Consider the following 23,287-nt stretch of genomic DNA (forward strand, 5'->3'; position numbering starts at 1 on the left):
TTCTTGGGTACTGGAACTGAACCTGAATGTAAAATTGGACGAGAAGCGGATTGAATGTTTGGATATGATGTATTAGTCCTAATGATACCAAGAGAGAGATTAACGTAGCAAGAATAACACTGCGTACGTGCACGGGTGTCATCCAAATCGGACGTTTTAGATGACACCTGTACACGGGTGCTCAGTTTCTTTGTAGGAAAAGTTTCTGTTGATCTATTTTCAGAAAGTTCCTAACACAAGCAAATGCGAGAACTCAAGTATCGTTGTTGTTAAGAACTCAAGTATCGTTGTTGTTCCATTCATTTTTGTGCCTACAGTGAAAAATTGGAGAAGTTATGTAGATTCATGTCATATGACTGGACAGACAATCGGTTTGCTAATCAGATGTACAGTCAAAATAACTTCATGAGCTTGTTCGTAATATTGAAACCTTACAAAAAGGAGTGTGCTTATTAAAGAATTACTGGAAATAGGTGCCATTCACTTTCAACATAGTAAGAAGTAATCAGAACGCACAGTGATGCAGTAATTATAGGAACAATTACTGCATCACTATGAAATAATATAAGCTTAAAACAGAATTTTTCATCGAATTCAATAAAAATATTTTAAACCATAAAAATTCTGTATTTCTGATTAGTTGAGTTGTTAAAATTGCAGAATGTCAATCTTATTTTTGTTATAACTTGTCCTGTGTGAAAAAAAATAATTAAATGCTTCAGTTGAAAATCTAGCCTGCAGAAACAATTTTAATTATAGGACTATTTTATCTTTCATGCAGTTGTACAGGTGCATCAAACTTGTATTACGAGGGGGGGGGGGGGGGAATGGGGGGGGTCTCACACTTTTTTAGTTCGATGAGTTTGATGTTTTAGTAGAGTGAAAATCTTAAACTTATTTTCATTATTTTTTTTTTTGTTTACGTTTATAACAAATGTTTATAACAAATGCATAAAGTTGTAGTAGTGGACAACATCAGTTCTCATTTTCAGCAGTTTTCAACATATTAGGCAGATGCCATTTGCAATTCTAAATTTTTGAAAATTCAGTTCCTCTTTGACAAATTCGAGTTCTTTATGAATAAAAAAATTCATTCAAGATGGACAGACGGTCCATCCTGTCGTTTTTCTGCACACACATAAAACAGTCACTTTTTAAATATCTGGGTCCAGAAGTTAATGAATTATCTCAAAGAATATTTTCTCTAGACCCTGAGCTATTACCAACCCCAGTTTTTTTGATATTAAAAGTCATTCTGAAAGGAATAGACCATCAGAACAGAAGTTTTGAATGAAATTGCTATTTTCACGTTTTCTCCATGTTTTATTTTTTCTGTAATAGGGTAAAACACCCAGTGTTCGCCATGCCACCAAGTCTTCGCCATTTTCACTAAAAACATGCAGAGCAAAAACTAATTGCTGGAAAGTTCAGAAATCTTAAAAAAACTTGTGTTGAAAAAACTGATGTTCTCTTTTTAACTGATGAAAATTTGACTTGTGTAACTTTAAAAGTAGACAGAATTTTTTAGAAAAAAAAAACTGTCCTAAAAAATCCTTTATGTTCAATAAAAAATTTTAGAAAAACTGTTGGATAATCATTCAAAAAACATGTTGTTGATAATCTAATTTTTTCTTTTTTTTCTTTTTCATGGTGTTATTAGGATGCAGGAATATCTTATAAACATAGAATTAGTGGATGAGTTGAAAAGGTGGGCGTGGGGTGGAGATGGCGAACACTGGAAGCAATATAACCTCCTTGCTAGTAATCGCTATCAAAAAATTTTTTAAAAATTGACTTTTTTTGTCTTTATCATAAAGTATAAACTCTGACGCATAAATCAATAAGCGTATGGTTCAAATTTATTTAAAAATAGTCGCGTAATTTTTAATAAATCATTATTCAACACCGTTTTTTTGTTTTAAGATTAATTAAAGAGAAAGTTAAAGCATATAATTTAATATTTATGATAGATGTTTTAACTAAATCATTAAATAGTAGTCGCTAATTAATAATATTATATATGTTTATTTTTTATTTTCAGATTTTCTTCATAGATTTTAAACAATTTTAAAATCAATTTTACATTTAAGTTAAGGTAGCTATTAAATTTAAACTTGCAACTACCCAGCTAACACAAAACGTTCAAGAAACGTTTGTAGAACGTTAGAAACGGTCGGGCACGTTCTAAGAACGTTTTAAGAACGTTTCTAACGTTCTTCGAACGTACTCGAACGTTTTGTGTTAGCTGGGTATTATTTAAATTTCAAATATTTTATTTAAATAATTAATTAAAGACAAAGAAAAAAAGTTGTAGCACATTTTAAATAGCTACAAGAGATGAGTATACTGAAGAGTATATAGCGGAGGCTGTTGCGGATGTAAAGAGATAAGCTTAAACTATATTTGCCATTACGGTATATCACTTTCTAGTAACTTTTCACTATCTAACAACTTTCGCTATGAGTTCTTACTGCCTAGGTAGCTAAATATTTTATTATTTTTAGCGGTCGAAGAAGCACAACTGGTGTATCAAAGCATTATGGCATTCGTAGAACAACCTTGAGGGATAAGAGTAGTGGAAAAACCTCTATGGTAAAAAAAATGGACCCCTGCACTTTCTTGAACGAAGCTGAGGAGCAAGTATTAGTTAATTATATAATCAATGCACAAAGAGAGCTCATCCTGTCACCAGATACCATCATGTTACTTGTGTTCCGTCTATTGTCAGATGAACGTTTGATGGGGAAAATAAACCGGAATAGACCTTATCAATTTGGTTGATCAGGGTTGTTAAAACCTGGAGATAAATGGTAATGTGTCACAATAAGTAATTAAACAGTGGTTCGCGGATATTAGAAGCTACTTGGTGGAACCCAAGTGCAATTTTAACTTCGATGAATCCAAGTGTTACCAACTTTCACCCAAAGCTGGAAAAGTCTTGGCTGAAAGAGCATCAAAAAATATTCTTTATCCCACGGCAGCTAAAGACAAAAAAAGAACTTTTAGGTATGTAAATTTATATTTTTTATATTTATAGTTTTAGGTATGTAAATTTATATCAAATTTATTGCTTATATTTCTGTTATTTCTTTAATGCTTTTATTATTTACAATAAAAATTGCTTTTAATTTTACATATCTTAGAGCATGATAACTTAGCATAAGAGTTTAGCATAATAGCATGATAGCTTAGCCTACATAATAGTTTTAGCATAATAGCATGATAGCTTAGCGTTTTTCTTTACAATTTTCTTTGCACTTTTACTAAAGCAAATATTGGTGCTGACGGATCTCTTCCTCCCCCTCTCATTATATATGCTAACAAGAGAATCCTCGTGACTGTTTACCAGTCATTGCCTCCAAATTTAGTTGCTGTTGGTAAATCTGCTAAGGGTTATATAAATCATGAAGTTCTCTATGAATATTTATGCAACACTTTTGACCAGTGACTAACAGATAATCATACTCAAAGGCCTGTTCATGTTTGGACCAACAAACATGAAAGTTGGATACAATTTCATTTAGTGAATAAGCTAGCAGATTTACAAATAATCCTCATTCCACCTAATAACACTATTTTCCTTCAGCCACTCGACGTGGGACTATTTGCCCCTATGAAGAATGGCTGGACGAAGGTTTGGACGCTTTCCGCCTCACCAATCCTAATGAGTATGTTTCAAAAGAAAATTTCGCAGGCCAACCACGTGGTGGAAAAGAGGAAGCTAATGTCATCAGCTAAACCTAAGAATAAGGCTAAAAAGAAAAAGCCAGTTGTGCAATACACTTCTAATTCTGGTAAGAACATCTAAAATTAACCCAAACTACTTTTTTGTTCTTTTATAACATAACATAAAAATATCTAGAACTTTACGCTACCCTAAGCCTATCAATTCAATTGCAATATTAATACAAAATGTGTTAATTAAATTTATCTTTATTTTTAGGGTGATACGACGTCATTGAGCAGGTGCAACGAAGTTTGAGCTGGTGAAACTACATGAGTAAAGATTAAAACAAAGTTTTTAGTTGCAAAGCATACATTTGTATGCTTTCTTTTTTTTTTTGTTTGTTGTTGATTTCATTCTTTTGCTTGTTTTCATAAATTTTAAATACATTCAAGTCAAAAAACGACTGAAAGTATAAATTTTTTTTTTAAAAAAAATAACATATAGGCGTACACTGGCGGATGTTAAAAAACGTGGGGAACATGCCAGTGGCCACCGTTTTTAATTTTCAGGGGCTATAACTTCCTTATTTATTATCGGAGGTCATTCGTTTTAAGGACATCGTAAAGAGCAATCTTTTCTCTATACGATCAAATTTCGAGATCGATAATTTATCAAAAAACGAGTGAGAAAATAATTTTTACATGGGATTAGGTCGAAAAAATCGGTGAACACTGGGATATTTTACTAAACATAACGATATTTGTCGACTGATCTTTAAATTGTTTATTGAGTGGATTACTTATATATTTTAATAATGCATTCATGTATCCATTCCATGTGTCGCTTCATCTCTGGCTTAAAAGTAGCTAATAATCTTTTTTCCCTTTTTTTTTTTTATTTTTTAAATTATTTTTAAGGAAAATGATTTTTTAGATTTAATATAAAAAAAAAAGTTGGCAAAAAGATTTTTAAAAAAGTATGAGAAACTAAAAAATCTGCTTGTTTGGGAGAAGTTTGAGATTAATGTCAATTTTTTAAATGATTGCTTACTGATTGGTTCGACTGTTTAAAAGGTTATTTTTTCAAAAAACTTGTCAATATAGAAACACCTTCAACTTGTTAATGATATTTTACAAATACTAAACTTGTTATTTACGCATCATAGTCAACATCAGGACTTTAATAATAACCAAGGTACTCTGGATGGAGGAAAGTTCCCAAGGTTACTAGTATTGCAAAAAAGAATGTTTGTAAAAACAGGTGATATTTGCAATCGTAAACTGTTTAAAATATTCTTTTGCCATTTCTCCCTTTATGTCAGTTGCACAGCCCTTAATCCTAAAAAAGAGGTGTTTTTTTCTGTTAGATTTATTTCTTTTTTTTTTTTTTTTTTTTTTTTTGTCTAAACTCACCAGAGTTAAAATTCTGAATAAATTAAATAGATAAAAACTTATTTTTTCCAGATTTGCCTGTCCCTATCATGCTGCTGAATAAAGATTGGGAAGTGACGGTTTTCATGACGTTGGTTCTTGTTTTATTGCAAGTTGAATTAGTCGTAAGTAAATAAAGCGATATCAGCTATATGATAATAATACAAAAATAGTATCACTAGCTTAAATTAAATGATAAAGTTAGTATAAACTAGCAATAAGTAAATCTTTAATTCCTTTGAAATAAATTTAAAATTGAAGCTAAAATATGATAACAACAAAAACAATAATGACTTCGGCGTTTTGAGAATCTAAGAAGATTTAAAATATTGAACATTGCAGGTTCCAACATGTTTGCATATCAAAAAAGCTAACCGGAAAGCTGAAAGTGGGGTTTATAACATACGACTGCCAAGTGGCAACCATCGAGTATATTGTGAAATGTCAATTAATGGGGGAGGCTACACGTTTATTCCTAAAGAAATGGTTGCTAAAATGGAACCATCCGATATTAAACATCTGTTTACAAGAAAACAAGACGTTCTGCTCAGAATATTAAAACCTGATGGATCTCAGCCTTACACAGTTATGCAACCTCTTTGCCAGTCGTCGCCTTACCAAGAAACTACAGATCTTGAGTTAAAACTAAACAACTTTTCTGATTTTACTGCGCCCAAAAATGTACATATGATTTCATACCTTCTTTTGGGAACCTTGCCTTTAGTCTATTCTAAAGCTGGAAACAATGAAGGATTTTATTCAAATAACAAGAAATATATTTTCAAAAATTGTGATGGAGGACCAAATAGCTATTTTGCATTTTTTCCAAACCTTAATGAAAAAACCCCGTCATCATATCATATGAATAACTTGATTTATGAACAACGAGGATTAGCAGTTGATTGGCGGAATTCGGCCATTTTGCCCAATGACGTTGCACCACTGCCTGAAGATTTCTTTATGTTTACAGAAATGCATTATGGTGGGTGTGGTGCTTATACTTCAAGTGATAGATGGTTGAAATCATCATCCCCAGCACTAGGAGTAGCACTAGGAGTGAGGTAAAGAACTGGCATACAAAGATCGACAGATGAATTGATGGCATGTTTTTTGAAAAATGTTTTTATACTTGTTTCAATACTTTCACATAAGAAATTTTATTTCTTCAAATATTTTTTCAATGTGTGCACTGAACCAAACTTAATACCAAAAATACATAACTGTAATATTAATATAATTGTGTATTTTTGGTGTCTTGTTTGATAGACAATAGACAATTACTATATTATTAGTCAATTTATATTCAAAGGATTTTTTTTCTTAATATAGACATTATTTGTCACAATAAAAGTTTTAAAAAATACTAAAGTTATTTAAATCTTTGGCTTATTAAAGCCGTCCAACTCGATTTTTGATTACAGCGTTACAGAATTTTGGGATTGGTTTCTATTAGTTTTTGCAATATGTACGTTGGTATACTATTTCTTTTTACTGGTAACGTGTTCTAGACGATTTAAGTTGGAGATGGCTATCAAGTTCTTTCCATAATAGGATTAAGATCGAGGATTCAGTAGGATTAAGATCGATGTATTGGGCTGCCACCTTTTGTAGAGGCTCAGAAAGTGAACTATCTATAGAACCAAAGGTTTTTAGTCACATTTCTGAATTAGAGTATTCTATTGCTTTATATAACGGCTAAAATGTTCTAAAGAGTGAATTTATGGGAAGTAAAAGCCAAACAATTTGGCGAGATACTGTATTAGATTTTACTAAATCTACACAAAATTTTCAGAAAAAACTTTGCGTAAAGTTGGGTAAAGTCGCGTGGTTCAGATCCAACGACAACCTTTGTTTTGATTTCAATATATGATGAAGATTCTTTAAAATAATTACTAATGTTTTTGATTGTAAAAAGGAGAATAATTCTGAAAAAAGGTCATGTTTACGCTGTTAAGGACCTTCAACGTTACGATCAGGGACAAAATAAACCCTTGGCAGTATTAGCTAAGGTAAATATGGAGAAAATAAATCAGTAAATTCTCGACTTTTGTATCTTGAAATTTGATTTGGGTACATTGAAACTAATTTCTTCACCCGAAATTCATTTGTTAATTGATGTTGTTTCTTTGCTAGGATTTTTTTTTGGTTGGATACCTGGCCTTGGTTTGATGATTAGCCGGTGTATGATGAAAGACAAAAAGTGTTATTTTAACGGGACTAACCGGAAATCCAAAAAGAATGAATAAAAAAAAAAGAGATGATTTGAGTTCTTTTGAAACAAAAATCTTAGAATTTATTTGCAGATTAAATTCCAATCGTTTCGTGATTTTCGTAACTTTTCAGAAAATTACAGCCTGCCTATCAGGAGATAAAAGTAAATCTAAAGAATTTGTTTCTTTCAGCGCAAGAGGTTACTTTAAATATAGATAGAAAAATCCTCATTCTACTGTGTCACGTACAGCCAATACCGAGAATTGGGTAACTTTGCCAAACAATGCGGAAAAGTATTCATGCAAAATTTTAACTAAGGAGCATTCAGATTATTGTTTGCTTACAGCAGTTGTGGATTTTGGAGCGAAAAGAATTTAATTTAATTTTTTAAGCGTGTGTGAATATTTGTATTTAAACTTTGTATTTCTATATTGAAGACCTGTAAAAAAAAAAAATTTTTTTTAAAGATTGCTATCTTTATTTAGCCTATTCATGTACCAGTCCTCCAGTTTAAGTAGGGTTTAAATTTATTCTATAATTAAGTTAATATAAATATAAACTAAGCTATTTTAAATTTAAAGTGAAAATAACATAATTTAATGGCCTAGGTCCCCCTTAAACTTACCACTTCACCCCGTTTTTTCCCCCAAACGACTTTGACTGGATTACAGAAAACCTCTTTCCAATAAGTACAGGACTAATGCTCTTGTGTAAAAAAAGGTTTATTTGAATGCCACAACATTAAACATGTTGGTTACTTTGGTCAAGTGTCTTTTTGTCACCATATTGCATCATAAACTTTTTCTGTGTTTAAAATCAAACTTAGCATAACTTATGCGTTAAAAAAGGCTTTGGATTTGTCAGTTTGATTTTTTGAGACAATTTAAGCATTCCATTCATTCAAAAATATATACAATATACGTCGCTGTTACGACGTAGACACCAAGTCGACTCAGTGTATTCGCGACCATTTTGCGACCTATTCCTAACGACTTAACTTCGACTTAAGCATCGGTATACACGGTACTATTTTTCGATAACTTAACGTTATTATGAGCATTTTAACGTTATTATGAACATTATTATGAGCATTTCTAATTTTATGATTAAAAAAAGAATTCTCGTGGTTACTCGAACAAGAAAATTGATAGACATAAATTTAGCCTGGTCTTGACTGCGTGAGGAATACCAAAAGTCTTCATCAAAAGCAACTGATGATGAGATTGATGATGAAGTTGATGGTGATGATATTATTTCGTACATTTTTACTGTTGTATAATTAATCAAAATTTCAAATTTATAAAAAGTATCACAAATGAATAACAATTTTCTGTTGGATATTTTCAGCGTTAAAACATGTTTTATAAGAAATCGTTTAATAGATCTCATTTACAAGATTGTTTCTGACAAATTTTTCCGTTATCCTGTCATCGTATGTCATGCCAGATCATGCCGGTTCACCAATTACATAGCACACGAAAAGCATTTATTAATCTCAAGGTATGACATGATTTTTATTGCGTTTTTTTTTAGCCGTTGGTGCCGTTCTGGATTTCCACATTAACAGCGTACCAGTAGGAAGGCACAAAACAAATGTATGGTAGTCAAACTCTTTATAAAAAAGTTTTACAATATCATTAATCATTAAAATTTTTCCTACATTTTTATATTGAAAACATTTTACATTTTAAAAAGCCGGTTTCCGAAAAAGGAAATAAAATTACCCCGTTTTCTCCATGGAGGAGCAGTTTCTAATTTTTATTTTATATAAATAAAAATTAAGAAACTGCTTAATTTTTATTTATATAAATATAAATAAAAATTAGAAACTGCTATAAGAAATATTACCATATTCTTGCGCTCATAAAAACAACATAAGTATCGGAATGAGTAGATAATTTAGTGCTACATAACTGTGACCTTAAATGCGTTATGTTTACAGGAAGCCACGAATACTTACACAAGGGAATGAATTAAAAAGATTAACGCAAAAAAATATACACGACCAAGGGCGCCAGTGACGAACTCTAATGGATTAAAAAAAGGTTTATAGAATTAAAAAAAAATTGAGTTTTAATAAAAATTTCTTCAAGTTTTAATGAAGGTTTTATTCTAGTTCCTCTGCCATTTTAGGTCAGAAGAACATTCAATAGTAAATTATCTTTAAATAACTAAAGCAACAAAATATACAAACAAAGTGTGTAGGGGAACCTGTTGTACCTCTGACCACTTTTTGTTTCCGGGCGTTTTTTTGCTCGACGGTTGAATCAATTTATACCATTCAAAGTTAATGTTATTCTCTTATATTTTGCGCAAAAATTATACTTTTGACTTTTTTCTCATTCAACCAATAAGTATCATTTTTGAGCGTTTTTAAAAAAGTACTCAAATAGTCAATGGTACAACATGTACGTTGTACCTTTGACCGAGGTGTGTTGTTCCTTTGACCGTAATGTTATTAATAAGTTCTTATGAATTATTTGGACTTTTAATAAGTAATCATGACATATTACAGCTTTGCTATATGTTATAAAGAAATTTCTAGCCAACCACATGTCAATAAATGCTTATATAAAACCATTTTGTAAGAAATTAAAGACACAGCCGCAGCAAGTTATAACCAAAAAACATTTTTTGATGGTCTAAAGTAAAATTTTGTTTCTTGTCACTTTTATATTACAATTTCAAGTAAAACGTTTTGTTGTAATTCAATTTATTAATTTTGCTTTGAAAAATAACTACTAACTGCAGCATTACATAAGTCTCCCTTAGTTTGGATTTTTTGATACATTTTGTTTTGTATCTAGTCTTGTACAAAGGGTCATTCATTGTCCTTGTACTTAGGGCCGTGTTTTAAAGTAACACCTACGGTCATAATCCTTATGATTTTGCTTTTTTGTTTTTTTGTAGTAAATAAAAGAAAATGACATCAATTATCAGTACTATTTCGATTTAGTCACATTTTTTTCAGTTGGATGCTATTTACATGGGACGGTTCGGGTTAAGATTGGAAACTTCAAATGTGATTGAATTGTACAAAATGTTTTTAATTAAGTTGTTACTCTCTTTTAGATAATTTAAGAGCAAAAATATATTTCTATAACTTGCTATACTTGCAATTAGAAATGAACTCATTGTACCTAAGTTTACCGATTTTAAAACCCTTTTACTTGGCGGAGTTTTATATTTTAAGTAATTATGTCGATATCAATAGGAAGTAATTTGTATGATATGATCATACAAAAAATCTGGCCCTAAGTAGATTAATATCCCCTAAATAGGTTTTTAACTTAGAAACCTCTTAAAACCCAACCAAAACTATTTTTAGTTGTCAGATTCATTTAGATTTGACCATAATGCTTTTTAGAGGAAATCTTTTAATGCAGACAATGAAAAATATGAAAATAAAATATATTATATTAAAAAACATTACTGTACAGTAAAAGATGTCAGATCAACATCAAACATAAGATACTGGCGTCTAGATGATCCATGACCAACACTTGGTGATGGAACTTTCATTATAATATCTTCAAGTTCTACATCATAAACATTGTCATCTTCTCGTATAAATTTATTGTCTCCTGATTTCTTAAGATACTTAACTTTGTAAACTAAACCAACAACTTCAATAACTTCTGCCACATAATGTCTAGAGTATTTCTTTTCACTTAACTTGACAAGTAAGAAACTTCCTGAAACAATTTCACTATTTTCTGATTCATTGTCAAGTATATTTATTCCAAAATCAATTTCATCAAAACTTTCATTAGTTAAACTTGTGTCAGAATGTTGATTAAAAATAATCTGTTTTGCCATGGATTTTATTTGTCTTGAAAAAGGTTTTTGACATTGTTCATTATTAGATTTTGAATGTAAAATAACTTTCATTTCAGGTGTATCAGTTAAAATGCGTGATTTTCCCTTACGTCTTTTTGAAATAGCTGCCTTTCTTAATTTGGCTTTTGGGTGAGGTCGTATTATTTCAGGTGAAACAATTTCCAATGTTGATGGTAAATTGCCAGGAGTGGTTTCAACCTCATTGCTATCATTAGAAATGCAAGTTTCAGTATCCACTATTGGCCTATCAGTAACAGTTGCAGCTAAGAAGTCAATATCAGTAAAAATATTTTCATTAAAGGGAAAAAACCCAGTACATTTAAAACTGTTAACAATATTAATCGGTACAAAAGCATGAGGATAAGCTTGACCAACAAGGTAAGATATATCATAAATTGTAACTGGTTTACCAGCATTTCCTGGTGATATCATCCAATTATTCATGGCATTATTATAAAATATTTTAAATGGACCAAAAACACCACGATCAAGGGGTTGCATTTTGTGGGTTGTGTGAGGATGAAATGTCATTAAAATTATGCCCGATCTTTTAGCTAATTCAATAATAGAAATGTTAACATGACTTTCATGGTTATCCATTAACAAAAGAACTGGTTTTTCTACCGAAGGTCGTACATTACTAATAAAATGCTCAAGAAACTGCAGAAAAATGACTTCATTTGACCATCCAGACTTATTAGCTGCTCCTACACTTCCAGGAGGAGCACCATTCAACATGTAGTCCTTAAATTTTGCACGCGGAAATACAAGTAATGGTGGAATGCTACTTCCAGTAGCATTAATGGCTGCAATCATTGTTACATTATTGCCTCGTTCTGCACTAGTCATACTTCCTATTTGCTTTTTGCCCTTTGGGGCTAGGATTTTTGGTGGTACATGAACTGTGGTAATTCCTGTTTCATCGCAATTCCAAATGTTTGATGGCTCAAAATGATAACGTTCTAAAACATTTCTATAATTTTTAAACACAATTCTTACAGTTTCTTTATTGAATGCAGAAGATCTACCAAGACTTGTTGGCTGCGGTTTACGTAGGGATAACTTATCATTATATCTTTTCCGAAAATCTCGTAGCCATTGTTCACCAGCACATTTATTCTTTATCCATGAAGTTTCAATTTTTTTATGGTTTGCTAAAGCATACTCATATGCAAAGAATCTGATTTGCTTTAATGTAAGCCCATAATGCATATTTGCAGCATCTGCCAAGTATTTTACCAAAATTAATTCTTCTTTTGTTGAGAATACTTTTTTTGGTTTCTTATGTGAATATGAATACTGGGTTCTTCCAGATTTTTTAAACTGCTTTAACTGATATATCAAAGTTGATTTTTTAATGTTGCAATGTCTTGCTGCTTTACTTAGACTCATTTTTTGTTGAAGAACAAAATTCACTGCATCAAACATATCCTTCTCGCAAATCTTCTTACGAAAAACACCAACCTTACTCCTTGGCATTTTAAGATTAAAACATATTAACAGAAATGATTATATATTTATTTGTTCTTACTTCCTTATTGCTGTACAGAAATCAAGTACAACTATATAATCAACTTAATTATCAAGCTGCTACAGCTGCCAACTAACTTAATTATTAAAACTGATTATCAAGCATTATAAGTACATAAAAATATACATTCCAATAATGGATTGTGTGTCAAGTGTAAAATTTACTCTTATTTATCAATAAATTAAATAAAACAATGCATAAGATATAGAAATATATAAAAATATAATTTGTTAATATTATTTTATCACTTATATTATATTTAAAACTTTCAAAATACCAGCAAGAAAGTAATAGTACGCTTTTCGCTGATTTTTACATGCAAGAGTACAGCTGTCTGATAAATTTGATGAAAAATTTCATAAAAGTGTCCTCTTTAAGTTCGCAAAAAATTAAAGCGCAGTACAAACCAGTCAAAGGTACAACGTCCTACGCTGGTCAAAGGTACATGAGATGGGTTTCTTCAACAATTATCATCTCAAACCCCATTTAGGGTTAGAAATAATTATTTAAACTTTTCCATAATAAAAAAAAGATGTTGGTTAATGTAAGTAATATCATAAATTAGCCAAACAACTATTTATGACAGTTTTGTTATTAAAATAAGATAAACATAAATATTTACTTTTTAAGAGCTAAAACTAATAATTTCTTGTGGATCAACACAATCTTCCCCAACCATGATATTTTAAGGTAAAAAGAGTCGTCATGGACTAATATTTCAAATGGCACTTCAATTTTTTGCAAAATGATAATAGTCGGCCAATATGACAGAGTGACTAAAGGTACAACGTGGTCAAAGGAACAACAGGTTCCCCTATGTATAATATAAAAATATAACTTCGTTGAATACTAAAGGATTTCTAATTACATTTGAGACATAAATTAAAAAAAGTAAAAAAAGCGAGCATTAAACCACATGAATAGCGGAAGATAAAGACTTCTTTCCACTATTTGATACGCTAGTGGAACAGGTGCCAGATCCACTACCGTAAGAAAAAATGTTAGCAAATTTGTCCATTTCTGATGCCGTTAAACCTGAATATTGAGATAAGTTATATCCGTTGAGTTCTTTCTTTTCTAATGTCACTGCCGACAAAAGCTTTGATAGAGTTTTCTTCACTCGTAGCGCACTGAGACGTGCAGTTGGATCATCGCTCCAACATTCCCGCATCACTTTTGCAAGTTTAATTGCATGCTACAAACGAAAAAACAGAAACTTAAAAAAAAAGTAGCCGATTTTTTAGTTAATTTGCAAGTATAAGATCCGTTCCATTCCTTTTGTTAAACTTTAATCCGTTCTTCGATTGAACGAATAGTTTCTAAAATGTAATTCGCTCTTCTTGATCATGTGACAGTGATAAAAAAAAAATAATTTTTTTTTCGTTTTTAGCTTTGGTTTTTTAACAATTTAATCGCTATCGCCACGAAAAACGACTTATGAAACTTTTAAGTATATTAAATACCCTCAAATCACATATTTTAAATTAAATTTACATGGCGTCACCAAATTATTTTTGTGCTAAGGGCATCTAAGGGTCTTAATCCAGCTCTGTTTATGCTGTACACATTTACGCATTTACTGATTTTTGGAAAAACAACAGTTCACTATGTTAGTAAAAACTATTTTAAAAACATATGTAAAAAATTGATGTAAAAACCAGAATAAGAACATCTTGTAAATAACACAAACAGGAAGCATAAACGGTTTGAAAAGATGTTGGCGTTGCATTTTAAAATGTTGCTATAAAATTTTCTTAAAGATATTTACCTCGTCGTTGTACCAAAGCCTCGGTATAAGAGGACGGTAACAATCATCAGCAACTAATTTTTTAACTTCTTCAAAGGAAGGATCTTGAGGAAGATAATCGAAATAAGGAGGCTGATATTCTTCAACTGTGCCTAAAAGAAAAACGCAGATATTAAGTTTTTTGAGGAAAGAAAACTACAATAATTATTATTTTAAAATAGTTATATCAGTTCATTTTTTTGTTAAGATTTATTGTGTTAATCATTTTATTATACTTATTAAAAAAACCTTGAAGTTCAGTTCTTCTTGTAATCTCCCATAACACAAGACCAAAAGCGTACATATCAGCATGCTTGTAAGCTTCAAAGGAAGTCATGCACATTGTTTCTGTAAGAAGTTCTGGAGCCATGTATCTGAGGAAGATAATTTTTAATTATCTTCCTCAGAAAGAAAAAATGAAGAAACAAAAAGATAAGGAAAGATAAAAAAAGGAGATAAAAAAAAAAAAAAAAAAAACTGTAGAAATGCTGTCTGTTGCTTACTAAAATGGAAAAAAATGGAAATGATAGAACTTAACAAGTATAAAACCTCTTTGTTCCGACTCTCCTATTAGAGCAAACATCTAAACAATTTGATTCTTTAGAATGCAAAACTGATAGCCCTAGGTCAGATATACAACATTGACCATTGCTTTTTACTAAAATATTCTTTGTTTTTATGTCTCTGTGAGCAATTGCTGGTTTTCCTTGCATTCCACGAATTTCAGTATGCAAATGGGCTAAGCCACAAACAGCTGAGTGGCTGAGCAAAGCCATCTGATAAACACTTAGTGAATGAGTATTTAAATAGTCATACAGTGAACCATGTTCATGAAAATGTGCAATTAACCACATGCATGTTTCTTCATTTTTGGTTGCAATGTCTGATGCTATGTAACCCAAAATATTATCATGGCGGAGCATAACAGTGTTATATATTTGAGTTTCTCGCTTCCAGGAGTCTTCATCTCGAGAGTGGAAAATTTTTACAGCAACACTTTCACCTTGCCAGTCACCTCTCCATACCTAAAATTGCCAAAAAAATTTGATAGTTTAAGAGTGTTAATCTCAATAAAAATGTTAATAAGTGTGATAATCATAACAAAACTATTCATAAGGGTGTTTATCTCAATAAAATGATTTATAAGAATACTAACTTCAGTAAATTAATTTGTAACCTAACTTGTAACCTAAAAACTTTAAGCAACTAGATTATATATGGTTTGAATTTTGGAACAAAACAGATTAAAATTAATTTCACCTCTAAAAATCCAATTAATGAAGCAAAAAAAAAAAGATAAGTCTTTTGGATTATATATATTTGCATTAAATTCCATAGAAATCCATTTTAATTAGTAAAAACATTTTATTATTAAGTTTTTTTTTATAACTAACATTCAAAATTGAAGCACATAGATATAACTTATTTTTTACATATATTGTCTATTATTTTACACTTTTCTGTATTATTAATTTTTTTGTGATTATTTTGAACAGTTTTAAAAGATTCTGTGCTTCAACCTGATTGTTCCAATAAGTCTTTTCAAACAAAAAAAAAAGACTAATTTGAAGTTAAAAAAAAAAATCAACAGCTAAAAAAATCCAGAAAAAAAAGTGCTTCTCTCCAAGCTCAAAGAGAAAAAGCCCTATCGACCTCACTTTAAGACTTATAGTTGCTAAACCTATAAGATGAATTGTCAAATAAAATGCGTATTGTTAGATAAAATTTTGAAAAAACCTGAAGTGTAAATTTTAAAAAAGATAAAGTTTTAAAGTTTGTTATAATATAAATCATAAAACAAGATTTTTTAACAGGTTTTCAAGACTTTTTATTTGATTTTTAATTTAAAAAATTGCTTATCATTTTGTCTGATTATCTTATCACACAATGCTAATCCTCACCTCACCATAGCGCCCTTTTCCTATTAAATCAACAAGAATAATTTGCCTGGCTACTGTTCGTTGAACTAAAAAAGGTAATCCCGATCCAGAACCAGATGATATTGATATATCTAGTAATTGCTTTAAAGCATCATCAGCTTTTTCAGATTTGGCATATGATGATGAGTTTTTTTTACTTTTTACATGAACATTTTTGTGCTTCCAAAATTTAAAGAGGGAGACTAGAATCAGCAGAAGAACAATAACTGCAGCAAATGGAGCAACAATGCTGATTAGCAGACTGGAAGGGAACTTATGATCATTAGCTGAAATTTTTGGTGTTGGTAGTGCCATGTAAGCTGGAAATCAAGCAAAACATATTTAAATAAATAACCACTTTCAAAAAATGTCTCTTTTAATTAAAAAAGTTTCTACTTTAGCAAATTTTGGCATAAAAACAATAGATTATACATTGCACCTTCATGACATGGCTTTGTAAGATCTATATTTTCATTACAATGGTCCCATCTGCAACATGACGTATGATAACACCGCGGTGTATTCACTGATCCTGTTGAGAACTTAAATGTTCTTTTGTTTATAGTCATATCTTCTTGAATTCTCTTGAGAGTCAAATCTGTACCACAATTAAGCAGTGAGTGAACAGAAGACTAGACAATAATTTTCAACACAATTAAAATACAAAAATTTTTCAAAATTCATGAAAGTGTATTTCATGTATACAAGCTATACTTTACTTACAGTATCATCATTAAGGCATCCATTTGATTCAATGGCCAATGTACCAGTTTTTGTTTCATAAATTATAGTAGAAAAACAACCCGACTTTGTAATGCAAAACTTTTTTTCACATGAATCACAAAAACATTTCACATATTCAGGAGCATGCCATTTTACAACTTTAAAAGATTTGGTTACATTTAGGCGCTTTAGAATATCTTTACGGTTTTCAGAAGAGAGATCTCCTAACGTTTTGTTATTAAGTAATCTTTTTGACTCTTCTTCCCCTAATATTTGAGTTTCTTTTGAAGTCAAACCAAACAAACTGGTGTTGGTGGTATCCATGACTAAGAAACAAGAAGGAAATTAACTTGTAACAACAAACACCAAAAATGTGATTCAGAGCTAAAAAAAAATAAAACTTACAGCAAACCTTAACCAAAACAATACCTGTAAATTCATCAAGAACCTTCATATTTAAACGAGAAAACCTTAAAGCGCTCATCTTCATTTTTTATTTGTTTAATTTAAATCACTTTTACCTAAATCTAAAGTTTACATCTTTATTAGATATTTATTATTTAATTTATTTTCACCAAAAATATAGGAAAGATACAGTTAACAAGCATTTATGGGATGTTTAAGAAAAATATCATTTAATAAGTTTAGATTTAATATATATAATCAAGTTTAATATAATCAAGTTTAAATTTAATTTTCTCAAATTAATACATTTATATTAAAAAGAAATTATAGAAAAAATTTAATAACAATTTTTAATTTTAAAAAAGTTAATGAAAAATTAAATTTACAATATTATTTTTCTCAGAATGACTTTATGAAATAACTTCATGCCTGCAGCCGAGTGAAAACTATAAACAAACAAACAATAAACACAACAACATGGTGGCTCAGTACTCATAACAGCAATAATTACAAACTTGTTCAAACACCATATTGTTTTTAGAAAAATAAGAACTCAAAATGTGCATTTAAAGCATTAGCAAGACTGCTCAACAAATCTATTTTAGAAATCAAAACAATGCTATAAAATTTTGAAATAAAGTATTTTAAAAGCACATGTTAAAATTGTATAAAAAAATGAAGCTATTGTAGCCTAACAAACCTTCTATAAAATGAATGAGGAAAAGAAAGAATCATAAATCCTTTGTATCCACAATCAAACAGCATGATACATTAAAAGAATTACCAACATCTTATACATCAGTCAAAATTGAAAGCCAAACAAAAAAAAGTCACAGCTGGATACAATTTTTTTGGGAGGTTAAATGCTCATTTTTTGAACATAATCAACAAAAAATGTTCCTTTCATATTTAGTGAGAAAATTTTCACTGAATTAACTTTTTTTAAAGCTAAACCATTTGTAAAAAACAAAAAACACTCCATGCAAAAAATATATATCTTTTAGATCTGTTTTTACCAATTTTTAATTCAAAAGCATAAATTCATACTCTTCATTGCTACACTGAAATTTAACTAATGAGGTCATCATCAAGTTGCCTATATTCTTTAAAATGATGTGTTTGAAACAGTTTATAAATAATTCAAAACTTTGGTAAAAATTCATTAATAAAACAATAATTTGGCGCCAGTACAAAATTAATTTTTTGAAAACTACTATACAGATTTATCAAGGTGTAGGAAGTATGTGAATATACACAAATGTATTGTGTGTGAATACATACAAATTCACTAAGCAATATGTTAAGATTTACCTTTAATATGAATTAGTAACTGAAGTGCCAAGTCATGCTGCTTTTATGCTAGAGAGAAAAGGAAATTCAATATATAAATTTAAAAAATATATAATAATAATAAGGGCTATCTTAGCAATAATTTAAGATATTTATTATAGTTATCATGATAAAAACTCATTAACAGAATGAATACTTTGTAAAGAAAAATAACTTTAGTACATTTAGAAATCTGATAAATATCAAAATCAATCAACATATATAAAGTTTAAATCTGTCTGTAAGTAATAACAGTTTTAGGCAGACATGAATTGAAACTTTGTAGCCTGTCTAATCACCTCAGACAAACAAAAATTGTAATCTCTTTTTCATATTTCACTTAAAATTGTATCTAATCTGAACTTAAGTATTACATGGACTGAATTGTGAACTGAAACTTATTGGATTTGATTTTAAAAAATTATTTAAAGAAATGTGCTTGCAAATACATTTTATACTTATATATAATATACTTAAATCAAATTTAATTCTTTTAATGTAAACAATTAATAGTTATTAAAAAGTTTGAATATTTCTTATTACGTAACTGCAAGAAAAAATATGTAGTCAAAATTTGAGTAAAAGTTTGTCAATATTAACTATAGTGTGTCAGACAATAGATCATATCTGAGACTAGCAAAGATCTTGTCTTTTATGTCATAAATTTTTGCAACAACCTTAAGCCTTAAACTCTGGAGTTAACCTTTAAAATAAAACTCATTTTTCTGAGCGTTAAACTCAGTACACAACATCAGCAATTAATCATTAATACAATTCTCCTTATGACAAATTGAAGAGCTTTTAGATATATATAATTCATCAATAATAATTATGCATTTAGGCATTTAAACAGTCATAATAATATTTTTTATATAAATATATAAATAAAATATATGCATCAAATTTTAATGATAATGTATACCAAATAATATTTTGTTTTAAAAAAGTTTATGAAAGTTAAAAAAGTTTATGAAAGTTGGAAATTATAATTAAAGTTTAAATTTACAAAAATAAAATTTTAGTAAAAATTTAATGTTTAAAAAAAATTTAATTTTAAAATTAAATATGTATGTATGTATGTATGTATGTATGTATGTATGTATGTATGTATGTATGTATGTATGTATGTATGTATGTATGTATGTATGTATGTATGTATGTATGTATGTATGTATCTATGTATGTATCTATGTATGTATGTTTATACAACTATGTATGTTACTTAAAGTTTTATGCCTAGCAGCAATTATCACCATGAAATACCATATTAGATTATATATTTTATGGTATTTCATGGCTTATGATTGCTGCTAGGCATGAAACTGTAAGTACCATACATAGTTATAATTTCTTAATTTATATATATATATATATATATATATATATATATATATATATATATATATATATATATATATATATATATATATATATATATATGAAGACCACACTGGGAAAACTATCAAGCTACATTTTTACTTTTCTTGGGTTTTTGCCCGTTATATTCAACTGCAGTTTAACTATATAATAACTGACTATATAACTAGAAAACCAATCAAATTACAGATATTTAGTTTAACAAATAAGTGAGCTATGGTGTTTTGAAGTTTAAAATCTAATTTACTGAAAATACTAAAAATGTAGCTTGATCGTTTTTCCAGTGTGGTCTTCATATGTATATATCTATATATATATATATATATATATATATATATATATATATATATATATATATATATATATATATATATATATATATATATATATATATATATATATATATATATATATATATATATATATATATATATATATATGTATATTGTTGATATATATACATAATATTGAGCACTCTTATATGAACATGAGCTTTGGTATTTCAAAAGTATATACATACATACATACATACATACATACATACATACATACATACATACATACATACATATATATATATATATACATATACATATATATATATATATATATATATATATATATATGTATATATATATATATATATATATATATATATATATATATATATATATATATATATATATATATATATAATAAATGCATTATCACTATACATATTTCTATAGTTATTTATTTCTTAAGTAAACCAAAATAGGTTACTTTCTTTCCTGTAAACAACAAAGTTATTTTAAACTAGTTTCGTACCTAACAAACTATTTTATTATGCTTTTAGGCAAATATATTAATTCTTTTCTAAAATTACAAGTTTTTTTTTTTTTTTTTTTTTTTTTCAGATTTTATTTTTCTTTTACTTACTAAGTTACGGTGTACAACTTGATGGCTACCATATGAACTTCGCTGTCGTACTGTTAATAAATATTTAGCTATCTTCGCTAGACATATCAAGCTTTTCATTCAGCTGTCTCTCGATTTCGGATAAACAGAGCATTGTTTAACTGTTAATTATTTAAGCATGTCGCCGGGACGCACATCAAGAGAAAGTGTTGACGTTTTTCTTTGAAAATAGACCGAGCTTTTTTTTAAAATGTCTAAATAATAATAAATTTCATTTCTGAGATAAAATAATTCTGGTGAAATTTCTACTATTTTTAGACAGGTTTTAACTTCTGCAGGTCAAATTAATTTTTTTGTCGAAGATTTGCATGTAAAGTTTTTAACTTTCAACCAATTTTAACGTTGTAGTGTTCATTTCAATAAGCAATAAAAAAACTTTTAATAAAAGACTTGTCGTTTATCGCACTTTAACATTTCAAAGAACTTAAAAGTATTCTCGCCAATGCAAGTGATAAACGGCAAATATCGCATGAGATTATTTGACAAAATAAGTTATTAGCGTGAATGTAAAGGAACTGTATAAAGGTTGAGGGGAGGAAGGGGAGGGTGTGACGTAATGATCTAATAAGGAAGGAACTAAGAGAAAGCGTGTGCTCTCTCTCTCTCTTTGTTCGACATCTCATGGGTAATGGACAAGATTTTTGTTTTTAGACTTATAAATAAGTTACAGTTGCATCATAAGAATTAAAAATGAAAAGCTATGTGAACAATTTTAAACTTAACACCACACATTTAAAAGGTGAAGAGGTTTAAAAAGATATTGCAAACTCTCACCAGGGTTCTACACCCTTGACTTCTAACCTCATCTTTGACTTACGCACTTACTGGCGTGGCCAGTCCAAAAATTTTTTCAGAAGAGTTTAAATGGTCAAACTGAAAAACTCTCTTTAGTAACTACTCATCTCACAAGGTGTCTTTTACTTTGTACAAGATATGTAATTACAATTTTTGGTAAAATAAAATTTTCACGAAGGGAAAAAGAAATAAGACTCATGAAAAAGTTTTGATTGATCACATTAAAAATACCAAGATGTGAATCTCCATAAAAAAAAAAAAAAAGAGCTGATCAAGATAATTGAATGAAAGTTAATTTCAACTTAATAACAACGTAATTACTTTAAAAACATTTATGTACAGTTATAAGTTCATTTAAAATTGCGGTAACTTAAAAATTAGTAGGTGAAATAAAAAAGGAGACGATAACAAAATAGAAAACAAACTTTCTTTGTAGGTGAAACCTTCGTTGACATCTCTATCATGTGGTTTTTCTTGATAATTCGTGATTGATATTTTATAAATATAACAGCTTTCTCTTTGAACGCCTCATTTTTATCACATCAAACTGGATGATTTTCGTGAAAAACAATGTTCAGCAAAAAATGTGAGAGAAATGTGGTCTGTTGTCCTTATTCATTGAGAGTTATTTAGTGAGACGTTTACCAACAAACTAAACAGATTTGCTGTTTCAAACAGCAAATCTAATGCGTTGTATTGAACGCCAATTTTTTTGCCTCACTGAAATTAAATATCTTCGGGATAATAATCTGGCCATTCAACAAATATGGAAGGCGTACGCACGCTGTATTAATGCCGCATTCTGTAACCTGAATTAAGAAAAATGAAAAATAATACTAGCTTTGTATAACGCGCAAAATGTTGGTGCACTATGTACTCCAATATGTTATGGAGTATAAATCACGCAATATGTTATGTAGCAAACATCATTCAAACATAAATATACGTAAATATAATTAATACGTAAAAATAAATTAAAGCTAAGATTTTGCACAATTGCATTGATGAACGAGTTTGACCTTATATTTTAAAAATACGATTTGCACGTAGAAAGGGGTAATTCGTCACACAGCTTTATTGTTTTAAAAAAAATTAATTCAAACAATCAGAATTTTGAGGTTTTCAAACTTAGGTAATTAAAAGTTGTTAAAAACCTCATGCTCTGTAAGCGTGCGTATAGCTTTCTCTATTTTTTAATTCGAATTCATACTTATCTTTCGGCCACAAAATGAGCAAACTTGTTTAAAAAATTACAATTTTTTCCTAATCATATACCGTGGTGCGACCTAAGTAAGTCCCATGTTTTAAGAAAGTTCT

At 29.2% G+C, this 23,287-nt stretch overlaps 2 protein-coding genes and 1 pseudogene across 6 annotated transcripts; 2 read left to right on the plus strand and 1 right to left on the minus strand.

Annotated features, from left to right (window-relative positions):
- Positions 1–1,661: 1,661 nt before the first annotated feature.
- On the plus strand, positions 1,662–3,742 carry LOC149884155 (uncharacterized; annotated as a pseudogene). Its single transcript, XR_016455928.1, has 3 exons — positions 1,662–1,708; positions 2,505–3,006; positions 3,587–3,742. The product of XR_016455928.1 is annotated as an uncharacterized LOC149884155 (transcript).
- Positions 3,743–4,883: 1,141 nt separating this feature from the next.
- LOC145185894 (uncharacterized) lies at positions 4,884–6,267 on the plus strand. Its single transcript, XM_090099022.1, has 3 exons — positions 4,884–5,016; positions 5,131–5,222; positions 5,440–6,267. Exons 2-3 carry the CDS (start codon positions 5,148–5,150, stop codon positions 6,160–6,162), a joined length of 798 nt encoding a protein of 265 aa, XP_089955148.1. The 5' UTR covers positions 4,884–5,016; positions 5,131–5,147; the 3' UTR covers positions 6,163–6,267.
- Positions 6,268–13,387: 7,120 nt separating this feature from the next.
- On the minus strand, positions 13,388–22,689 carry LOC145196344 (activin receptor type-1-like). 4 transcript variants are annotated; one of them, XM_090097101.1, is made up of 12 exons: positions 22,396–22,606; positions 21,137–21,369; positions 18,824–18,871; positions 17,899–17,958; positions 17,537–17,634; positions 17,108–17,433; positions 16,824–17,016; positions 16,367–16,704; positions 15,015–15,490; positions 14,715–14,839; positions 14,448–14,578; positions 13,388–13,874 (listed from the first exon to the last, which is right to left on the minus strand). In XM_090097101.1, exons 5-12 carry the CDS (start codon positions 17,595–17,597, stop codon positions 13,587–13,589), a joined length of 1,938 nt encoding a protein of 645 aa, XP_089953227.1. In that variant the 5' UTR covers positions 17,598–17,634; positions 17,899–17,958; positions 18,824–18,871; positions 21,137–21,369; positions 22,396–22,606; the 3' UTR covers positions 13,388–13,586. The 4 variants fall into 4 exon arrangements, with proteins under 4 accessions (XP_089953227.1, XP_089953228.1, XP_089953230.1 ...); XM_090097102.1 differs by lacking the exon at positions 21,137–21,369 and having other exon boundaries at positions 22,396–22,689; XM_090097104.1 differs by lacking the exons at positions 17,537–17,634; positions 17,899–17,958; positions 21,137–21,369 and having other exon boundaries at positions 22,396–22,689.
- Positions 22,690–23,287: the final 598 nt, after the last annotated feature.

The sequence above is a fragment of the Hydra viridissima genome, unplaced genomic scaffold, assembly GCF_058129835.1.
Source record: "Hydra viridissima isolate aposymbiotic clone 2 unplaced genomic scaffold, HvirCarnegie_v1 scaffold_9, whole genome shotgun sequence".
Taxonomy (NCBI): Eukaryota; Metazoa; Cnidaria; class Hydrozoa; order Anthoathecata; family Hydridae; genus Hydra; species Hydra viridissima.